This window comes from Silurus aristotelis (genome assembly GCF_946808225.1).
Source record: "Silurus aristotelis genome assembly, chromosome: 13".
Classification (NCBI taxonomy): domain Eukaryota; kingdom Metazoa; phylum Chordata; class Actinopteri; order Siluriformes; family Siluridae; genus Silurus; species Silurus aristotelis.
In genome coordinates, this window is record NC_139586.1 from 29,848,742 (window position 1) to 29,860,248 (window position 11,507).

The 11,507-nt window shown below is 39.6% G+C and overlaps 1 protein-coding gene across 1 annotated transcript in view; it reads left to right on the forward strand.

The window, feature by feature from the left end:
• Positions 1-240: 240 nt before the first annotated feature.
• Positions 241-11,507, forward strand: part of ncanb (neurocan b) — a 46,317-nt gene continuing 35,050 nt past the window's right edge. Inside the window, exons 1-2 of the mRNA XM_083559070.1 lie at positions 241-311; positions 9,374-9,775. Of these exons, the coding sequence (XP_083415196.1) occupies positions 245-311; positions 9,374-9,775 (469 nt within the window). The 5' untranslated portion in view covers positions 241-244. The remainder of the gene's footprint in view (positions 312-9,373; positions 9,776-11,507) is intronic.

Genomic DNA, 11,507 nt, shown 5'->3' on the forward strand with positions numbered 1-11,507 from the left:
TCTCTCTCTCTCTCTCTCTCTCTCTCTCTCTCTCCCTCTCTTTCTCTCTCTCTCTCTCTCTCTCTCTCTCTCTCTCTCTCTCTCTCTCTCTCTCTCTCTCTCTCCCTCTCTTTCTCTCTCTCTCTCTCTCTCTCTCTCTCTCTCTCTCTCTCTCTCCCTCTCTCTCTCTCTCTCTCTCTCTCTCTCTACCCCTCTCTCTCTCTCTCTCTCTCTCTCTCTCTCTCTCTCTCTCAGGATGATGTTGATGGAGTGTCGTATGTCAGGACTTCAGTCTCTTCTGACGATGTTTCTTCTCCTCTCTCTGGAACATGGTGAGTTCTCTTCCTTTGGTCAGCGTTCTCATGCTGGATTGGATTTTTAAAGAATTCTGTCTGTCCAATCATCAGTTCAGCATCGTGGCTCTGTAGTAGTTGGTCTGTACAGTGATGTGTCCACACTGTGTTTCATTCCACACTGTATCATAGTGCAGCTCCATGGTTTCCCTCTTCATGCTGTAGAAGTTTTACTTTTGTCCTTTCATCCCATAATAATTACTGTAGCCCTTTAGGATGTGGGATAAAGACAAATTTCCCCGAGTTCCTCCCCGGGCCTTCAGCCACTAAGTAGAGAGAGCATGAGGAACACTTTCATCTGTGAAAGCCTCATTTCTCGGCATTGCCACCTAAAGACTTATCATCAGTCACTGTAATGCCTTTAGCTGTCTCAACTCATCTGTGTCCTTGTGAGTGTGTTCACCAAGCCATGAGAGAAAGAGAGAGAGAGAGAGAGAGAGAGAGAGAGAGAGAGAGAGAGAGAGAGAGAGAGAGAGAGAGAGGGAAGACACAATGAGGAAGAGAAGAACTCCAACACTAACTCTGTACCGTATACAGCAAACACCATTAACACACTGGATTAAAGGGAACATGGAAGGACAAAGACTGGAGCTCCTCTATCACACAGTCTGTCTCCTTGATGTCTTTCTGATTATTTAGATTTTAACATAAATAGAGATGGTTCAGGTCAAATCCCAGGACCTCCAAGCTTCCACTCCTGGGACCCTGAGTAAAGTCCACAACCCTTCACCTGCTCAGTGTATAAATGAGATCATTGTAAGTGATTGTGAATAAGAGCTTCTGCCAAAGGACCTAAATGTAAATGGAAGTGGGCATGCAATACCACTGCTTATGGTCCGTGACCACTTCCTCTTCATGAAGAACTGGAGATGTGGTCCGAGATTTGACTCACGCTGCACAGAGCACTGGGTGGAAAAGAAGCACAAAAACCGATGCTGTATAACATTTACAAACAAAAACAAAATAACAATTTTACGATGGTGAATCAGTGGTCTGAGGATAAAGCAAACCATTTTTGGTAATTGCAAGTAACTTTCTGTGTGAAGAATACATTTGTAAAACAAAAAGGAAGAAATGTAACTTGTAAACTTCTCCACAGTCTGAATGTGTTAATACAGAGGTTTTAATCCAGAGCAATACAATATTCTATTCAAGTAAAAGTTACTTCAACGACATTTTATTAAAGTACTAGTTACTGGTCTAAAAATCTACTCAAGTAAAAGTGAAAAGTAATAAATGTTTTATTTACTCAATTACTTAAAAAAAAAATCTTTTTTGGACAAAGAGATATAATAAATCTCAAACAGTTGTTTTTAATTGAGGGGAACAGCTTTAGAAATGAAAGTGCAGCGTGTATTTGTGTATATATATAAATTATTATTATTACATTTAAAAACACACACCAATGCCAGGGGTATAAAAAGGAACGAGAGTTAGCGCAGTGTCACTGTTGTGACTCATTCCATACCGGAAATACCATTTGTTTTGCGCATGCACGAAAACACTAAAGAATACATTTTGCTAGCGTTACCAGCTAACCAGGAAGTGGCTAACTTCTAACGCTAGCAATATGGATTCTTTAGTGTTTTATGTCCAGCTTCAAGAGTTTCTTTTAAAAGGAGAAAATCCTGACACTTCCACATATCGAGCGAGTGAATGAATGAAGGATGGAAGGAATGACGACATTTGTTAAAGTCTACTGAAATAACAGAATAACAGTTAAGTGGAACATATCTTTAGAAAATTTATTATTTAATAAAAGACAAACACACACACACACACACACACACACACACACACACTTATATGCAAATCTGTATTACTCAAATGGGGTCTAACAAATATAAACTATTTAATTAAATCTTCCCATTAATTTAATTTAATTGATTCAAGTTAATTTATTACTTCATTTAATCAATATAATAAAAAGTGTATCCATTAATTAGATTTTTCTTTATTTTATAAAATATTCTAAAATATTATTTGATCTTTTATATAAACAAATTTTAAAATGTTAATTGTTAATGATCACAAATTGTAATAATAATAAACTGCGTAAATAAAAAACGACGAGCAATTTCTTCCTCCAAACTTTACTGAAATTGAACCGAACCGTGATTTGAATTCTGAGGTACGTACCGAACCGCTACACCACCGATGTCCGGTGTACAGGCCGTATGTTGGGCTAAACAATAGTCTGTTTGGGACCTGGTGAGATAAGCTCCTCACAGGTAGACGTCGTGGGCAGGTCTGTGCAGGAAGTGTGATCTTCTCTCAGCTCATAGTGTGTAAATAAACCTTTACATGTCCAGTCTACAGATTGGTCTATTGTCTCATGTCCCTTCCACGATGCAGGAATGAAGAAGGTCGTAGGTAACACAGGGGATTCGGGCGAGATGGTGGAGATAAAGGTACAGAAAAAAGGCAGTGGTGTTTCCTTCCTGATTAATGTGCAATTACTGTACACAGGGGAGGAAATTAGTCATGATGCCGCGTCTGTGTTTATGAGTGTCAGAGTAAAGCAGAGGTGCTGCAATAATCTCAATTATTATTGATGGATTCTGTGGATCGAGTGGGTTTTAGATTAATGTTATGCCAGAGCCAAAAAAAAAAAAAAAAAGATAGCAACACAGTTAAGGGTCGATTACAACACATCATTTTTTATATTATAATCTTAGATTAACGTTATTTCATTTATTCACTGATAATCAAAACCTCCGTATCTCCTCATAAACCTCCTCCCACACATACATACCTTCGTTGCCATGATACCGATTAAGGAGGTGTAAGAAGGGGGTAACATCTGCTACCCCATCACCCGTGTCTGGGGACGAGCTCTATTGTGCTCAAAGGCTTTTGTCTTTTTCTTTTCTAATAAAAGGACATTTGTTTAGTCTGAAAATGTTTCCTAATCAGAACATCGCTGTTGCGTTGAGCAGCCGGAGTCCATCACGTATTTTTAACGTGGATCTTTTTTTATTGATTTATTCTGAACTCTTACAGTAAAAAGGTTCACAGATGAACAAGTGACTGCTGATCGTCAGGACACATGAAGCTGATCAGTTATTATAATCTGGATAAGGACAGTTAGGACTGAGTTCATAATAAATAATGGAACGTAATAGTATGCAAAATCATTTCATATGTTTAATTCATTAAATAAATACATTCCTATGATTTATTTTGCTGTTACTTGTGTGAGTTCTCTGTTTCTGGAACATCTCCTGAAGGTGTTTCCAGCATTTCAGCCGCATAAAATACAATGACGATTACAAGCGCTCTGACTGTGAAGGTTTATTTTCTCTCTCTCTCATTTTGTTGCCCTGTACTTTCCTGTAGTCTCCTCGAAAAATGTTGGACTTTTGTTTTGTGTCTCATTTGAAGAAGGAATTATTAAAAGAAAAAACAGCAGCAGATTCTCCAACAAAGGCAGAGTCTCCAGGGAGATTAGCTTGTTGAAACATTTCCATCTAAATGCAGATTTGGTGTATCTGCTATGACATGGCTCTGCAGTACACATTCATTATTTAACCATGTGGGAATAAAGCAATTTTGCCCGATTCTTTCGGCTGGTAATTAGATTTTTTTTATTTAATTTGTTTGCAGGTTTGTGTGATTGATTTCTAATTTAACGTTGAGCGAATAGAAACTCACACCGGTGTGTAGGAAGTTTATTGTTGGGTAATAAAGAGCACCTATAGAGTACAGCGTATTCAGATGATTACAGAACATATGAAGACCCGGGGCAATTATTATCATGTGTTACATTTGGCACAATTAATGACTAATTGTTCTTTTCTCAAGCGTGAAATGTATCAATATAAAAGCAGATGAAAGCAGCATCTTTCATCAGGCTGGAGGGAGAATCCCAGAAACTCAGGTGTGACATCCTGCAGAGAGGTGTGCTGCAAACCTGCTTATGTTGGGGGAGCAGTGTGTGTGTGTGTGTGTGTGTGTGTGTGTGTGTGTGTGTGTGTGTGTGTGTGTGTGTGTGTGTGTGAAGCAGTATCTATCTCCCCAGAGCCGCATGCTCAAATACACATATTCAAGGCAGAATGTCACTTTGCTCTCAGGAAATACGCATCACACCAAACCAGAACAGATTCCTGAGTGCATTTCCATCTGTTCCCTCTCTTTATTCATTTATTATATTTTTACGTTTATAAAGAAATGTAGAATAATTACACCAGTGGCTAAAAGATTCAGCATGACCAGGAAGTGATTTAAAAGAAAGAAAGAAAGAAAGAAAGAAAGAAAGAAAGAAAGAAAGAAAGAAAGAAAGAAAGAAAGAAAGAAAGAAAGAAAGAAAGAAAGAAAGAAAGAAAGAAAAGAGTGAATCTCTCTTATTTGCATGTAGCAGCTTGTTAGAAAGCAGGGGTCAGAACTCGGGGGCAGACAGGAAACAGTGCTCCTGGAGCAGAAAGGGTTAAGTGACAGCTGGGCAGTGCTGGTGCTTGAACCTCAGCAGTGATGGAACAGTAATGAATGGAGATTGAGTCTCGTTCCTCTGGAGGTTTCCTCCTCCATTCCATCTCAGGTACATTTTTCTTGCCACTGTCTCACTCATTATATGCACTAACATATAAATTCCAATTTTATAACCTACTTATCTCTGCTACAGCTGCTTTTGATCATTCTCCATGGAACCAGTCATCTGATGACTAACTCAAAGCCGTAATCATCGAGCCACCAGTGACTGGATTCTGCTCATTGGTTGTGCGCTTTAACATAATATCTTTTTTTATGAATGAATTAACAGCACATTATGTTTTTATTGGAGAATTTAGTCACTGAATGATCTGGTCTACGAACCAGTGTTGAGAAATTAGTGAGAAATGTATCTCAGGCCATCTTTACTCAGCAAAATAAGTGCATTTTAACAGGAAGTAGTGTAAAAACACACAAAGAGAGGAGTAAAACAGTCATAATTAAACATCGAAAGCCTGAAAAACAAGAGATGTTGTTAAACTGAGAATCTGAACAGAGAAAATCACATAAATATGTCATTAGGATGTGAAGGAGGGAAGCGAGTAAAGAAAATAAAGAAGGAGAAAGTAAAGGAATCTCAGAGGAATATGAAGGCACTTGTGCCATAGCCGTTGGAGGCGTGGCTCCTGAAAGCTCTCATGATGAGCTGCTTTTGCTCTTTTCTCATGAAAACTTCAATATCGAGTGATAATAAAGATAAATTAATGTTTGGTTAAGAAAAAAACTTGCTACTATGTTCCTACTATTTATAATTGGAATTTCTGGAGCATTTACATGATGACTAGCAAAACCAAACCAACAAAACAAATCCGACGCTTTCTTGATCATTCTGAATATTTAGGAGAATAATTGACTATTTAAGAGCCACCCTGCGAATGTGTGGGCTCAGAGATGGGCTCTGATTTCCAACACCAGCTTCAACAAATAAAACACAGAGATGTGGCATCACTTTCCTTAAATACAGGAGAGGAACGTACTTGAGCTGCTCTTAGACGAGTGGGCAGCCATCACTGCTCCAGAGATGTGTCATTATCCCCACAGAGAACCTTGTGCTTAAAAACACATTATCTGGCAAGCCTCAGTGAAATGCCATCACAGATGCGGTTCTAGAATCACATGTACCCCTGGGGCTCATTTAGCTGCTATAACATGCACACGTCTGAACCTTCTGTTGATACTTTAACTGTCTGCTGTTCTGCGTCTTTATATTGTGGTGAATATTTCTATAAAGGGGTCAGGATCATGTGTTTATTAGCTTATAAATGTTGATATTTTAAGACTGAGAGTGTTTCTGTGTTTGTTATTTTACTCCTGACACAAAATACTGGTTGTGTTCCAACTACACTTATGTTTATGAGCAGATTCAGCAGGTTGAGAACAGAGTCCCTCTGGCTGATTTTCAGGAGCAGATCAGAGTCTACGTCATTTTATTTTATTTTATTTTATTTATACAGCGCATTTAAAGCGACAGAACTAAATAGATTATACATTTACTATAGGTTTACAGAGATTTACTACCTGAAGATATATATTCATATATACATTTATTCCTATAAGTTTAAGAGAGAAACCAGGCACCTCCTTCTCACCTGGGTAACAGCAGATACTCATTTATTACAGCTCCATCCTTACTGAGGTTCTCGGCAGTTCACTGATGGAGACTCGTGTGCAAAACTGACAAGTGAAAACCACTGTAGCAAAACTGTTCATGTTAACTACAGTCCAGATCCTTCTTCATGGTTCCTCAGGTGTTTCCCATCCACAGTGATCTCAAGGAACTTCAGGCTGGTCATGTGGAGAACATCCTCAGCAGTAGTGCAGAAGGGGGCAGGTTTGCTGGTATCTCAGGAGCATGAGATCAGAGCTTGACAGAGAGAGAGAGAGAGAGAGAGAGAGAGAGAGAGAGAGAGAGAGAGAAATAATTTGTCTATGTTTAACAAACTCAAATGTGATGTTTTGCTCCAATGCAGACTGATCATGAGACCTGATGTGGACAGTGACTCCCTTTTGGCTAACTTTAATAAAAGCGGGACATTAAAAAATCTTTCACATTTCCTTATATTGCATCACTGCTCTTCATCGTTGCATAATAGATATAGAATAGCAGTAATGCCAAAGACGTTGGACACGAAACAGCTCGTCTCAGCATCATGTAACGAATCAACCAACTACAGATTAGAAAACAAAATATTTCTAGATATATTCTGATCATTTTGGATCAGAGACATCACAGAAATCTTCAGCAATATTCTTTTATTAATCTCTACAATCAACCAAACACCGTTCCATGTAATATCATCACCACTGTGCTGTGTTTAAACGTCAGAAGTCAAAATCCTGCCGTTTTCATGATGGTACAATTGTTTATTTTGCTCATATACATGATTTAAAATCTGAAGTCTGCAGTAACAGTAAGTTAGTGAAAAAAACTCGAGTGAGACAAGCAGCACAAGGAAAATCTCCTCCTTGCAGTATTTGTCCTTATAGCTGCAGGTCTTTCATCAAGGTTGCTCATACCTTTATAAATCCTTAGGACATAATTTAAAACTTTGATATCAAATCTAATAAAAGGTACAACAAATGCAAGATGTAGAAGAAGCATAAAACACATACAAATGATCTCCAGCAACAGGTACAGTTTGCTATCCAAATGTTTGATTTGTTTTGCATTAGTTATGCAGCACTAAAAGCATGAAATGTAATGGAGATTAAATGGTACTGCACCAGCACTGATGTAGTGCAACTAAAACAGGACAAAAAAACCACGCTGAGATTCTTCCAGCAGGTGAATACAACCTACTTAAAATCCTTCAAATTCTGTGATGGTGTAAAAAAAAAGAGAAAACTTACGAATGAATTCTCATGCATTCATCTCATGCATTCACCCAGAATTTCATTTCAGCTGACTTTATTCCCTCTTTTCATACAGAGCACCATTCCCATAACTCCATCTGCTTGAAATGACGTTTCCACTCTCCTCATGTGGGAAATGGTTTCAGAGCCTCTTTTTTAGCTCTGTTTATGTGATAAAAAGGAATCATGGTGGATGCCGTACCCGGTGTGTCTCTGAATTCAGCAGTAATCTGTGATAGGCTCGAATGGAAATTGTATGTAATAGGGAATGCTTTTAAGTGCAGCTGAAAACGAGATCAGAATCACTGATGGCCCGAAGCGAGAAATTCTGTCATTGCCCCAACTAATGAACACCTAATGAATTCCTCCCTGATATTATTACAGCTCCTGGGAAATGTTACCAGACTCATAACAAGGGCTTTTTTTCTGGCTAAAATGAGGAGAAGAACAGAGAACTTGTGAAAGCAGGCAGATCTTTACTTCCAGACCTTACAGATCAAACACTGTTCCTAATAAATCATTATGAATGAGGTGTAATGATGAGCTGATTGGTCACTGTGATTTACCTGTGATCTTCATCCTGTAAAACATCATTCAAACAAATCTGTAAAAAATAAAAGAACATGCAGTCTTATACACTCTATGGACAAAAGTTTGTGGACATTAAATTGAACATCCTATTCTACATTTACTCCACATTTGCTGGTATAGAATCCTCCACTCCATTGGGAAGATGTTTCAGTAGATTTTGTGGCTTTATTCAGACACACGTGTGTTAGTAAAGTCAGGTAGTAATGTAGGTGAGGTGAGGAGGCCTGGAGTGCAGTCAGCGTTCACATTCATCATGTTCAGTAGAATTGAGGTCAGAGCTCTAAAGCAGGAGATCCAACCCATGTAAAGCAGATCTTCATGGAGCTGGCTTTGTGCACAGGGGCATCGTCATGCTGGAACAGGTTTAGGTCTGCTAGGTCAAGTCAAGGACAAATTCCATGCTACAGCATCCAAACTCATTCTCTACACTTGTGTGTGAAACTTTGTGGTAACAGTTTTGGAAAAAAAACACATCTGACTTGTAGTCATGTGTCAACATGGTGTATATACATTTCTTTAAAAAAAAAGTCCATGTTTGTTTCTGCTCTCAGCTTCACTTCACTTCACTGAATGACTGCTGCTCTGAGTACTGGCAAGAAGAAAAATGCATTATGCATCATTTATTGAGCTTTTTATATCTTTCAAAGGTCACACAATCCTGCTCATGTTCCTCCTCCAATTCTCAATCAATGACCAATAATCAAGTGCACAGCCTGTTGTTCGTTATGAGTGGTCCAGACCTCTACCCTGTTGTTGTTTGTGGGTCTAATGATGGAACTTGGATAAAATTCAAGGTCAGATCAGCACTAGTTGCACAGCTCCCGATGTACACTGACTTATGAGGGTCGGTGCTCCCTGTGACTGTGCATGCAGCCTTGTGCTGCCATCTGTTGACGTGTTATAGAACTAGGCTCCAAACCTCTTGATCCCACCTCGTATATTAAAAAGCCGAACCTTCTCTTGGAGCAGATGTGTGACAGCTGTAAGCCTGTACTGCAATGTTCTCATCCCTTTTGTGTTCCTGTGGATTTTGAGTACTACATGCTTGTGAACCCATTTTAACCTGAAACCAATTCCACATTCTGCCCCTTCTCTTCTCTCCTCTTTAGATATGGCATTGACTGAAAGTGTGGTGAACATGCGGAAGGTGACTCACCATGTAGAACAGGTTCCACTGTCAGGAACTGCTGTGCTGCCCTGCATCTTCACCCTGCAGCCCAGTCCATCTCATGAACCTCATGATGCTCCTCGCATTAAGTGGACCAAAATCTGGGGCCATCGTGGGCTTGACGGGTTACAGAGGGAGCAATCTGTATTAGTGGCAAAAGGCAACGTGGTGAAGGTGAAGAAAGCGTTCCAGGGTCGCGTCACACTTCCTGGCTACTCCGAGAACCGCTACAATGCCAGTCTGGCGCTGACAGGTCTGAGATCCAGCGACTCGGGCATGTACCGCTGTGAGGTAGTGGTGGGTCTTAATGACGAACAAGACACTGTGCCCCTTCAGGTCACAGGTGAGTTAGCATCACAGTATGCTAATGTCTGTGTGTGTGTGTGTGTGTGTGTGTGTGTGTGTGTGTGTGTGTGTGTGTGTGTGTGTGTGTGTGTGTAGTTTTCTGCCACAGGGTACCTTCAGGTCAGAGGAACATCCTCACCATGCCTATTTTACTGTACTATCGCTGACCCACTTTTTCCGGGTTTCAGCTTCCAGTAAACACAGACTTCAGCATATCATCGTATTTCATTGCTATTATGCAGCAGTTCAAAGTGAAAAACTCTCCACTGCTGCTGTGACTGCTAGTTATTAATGCATCAGAATGACTGTAATTATATTACATTTTATGCACACATACAGGGTTTGTTTTCATATCTATTGTTGCAGAAAATTTTCCAGGAATCTGTGCTGCACGTCATCTCTCATTACGGAGTATTTTTAGAAGGTCCATAATTCACAGAGCAGCTAAAACCTGTAGCAGGAGCAGGTCTGAAACTTACTGTATATTTAGCAGGGCCTTTAGATACGACAGCTTTAGTCTTAATCTTCGAGACCACACATGGATAAAATATAATGACCCAGAGTACACCAAGGTATTACACATTACAGATTCAGCACTGAAAAGCTAAACAGTACAAACCTCCATGAATTTTAAGATGCTTACGAGCTCAAGAGATCAACTATTCGAGGAATCGATTAACAAAACATACAGCTGCTTCTGTAGAAGGCGTTCTCCTCCTGCCTCTAATCCTGAGAGCTTAGTCTTAATTACAAGTCAAAGAACAAAAAAGCAGCCTAACATAATAATTAGCAAGAATCAATACCACTGGCGAGATCTGCAGTGTAGTCATTCGGCTCGATCTTTATGCTCCTTTCTTTTATACCATTTTTTCAGGTTTATGTTTGCCAGTTACCTGTATTTCAGCAGTTACAGGTTAGTCAGTAATTGCCCTCGTCAGCCTTTAGTGTGGGACTCCAGAATGATTGCAGCTATTACAGGCAACGTTTAACGCAGCTGCTAACTGCTTTAAATAAAATAGAACTGAAGGAATTGCGGTATTCTGCTTATCAGCTGCTTATCGGCGCGGTATAAATCAGCTGTTTTAGTTGATAAGGGCATTCAGGGGTATTATGCATGTAAGTTCTACCCACACTGCTGATAATATTGTGACTTAAAGAACCAAACTGAACAGGATTGGGCTCATTTGCTTCATATACGTTAAATATGAAATATCCCTCAATATTTACCAATTAATTAATTAAAGCTGACTCTTTTAACATACATTACAGTGCAATAATACAAAAGAAGCAGAAGTGTTGCTTCCATCCCGAGTGCCTTTGAAGTATTCTATCACTGAGAACTGAGAGCAAAGGGAAGTGTGTCAGGGCATCTACCCCTCTGAGGAATTGGCTCTCTTTTTTCCCTGGCAATGCCTCAAGCATTCTCCCTGAAATAGCATTGCCTTTATATCCCCACCCCACCCCACCCCACCCCACCGCACCCCACTGCGGCCTACTCACTTCTTTCATTTCGTCATTTCAAGCTGCTGAAGATGAAATAGCCATTTAGAAGAATGCAGACTCGGCCTTCTCATCCCTCCCTTTTATGTTTATATGCTCTCCTGGGAATTTTACCAGGTGATTCCTACAAAGGTCAAGAAGAGTGGAGGATTGGGATAATGTACATGACCGATACGGGATGGAAATACACACAAAAAAAAATACAATCACAAGACCTTTTTTTCTGCACT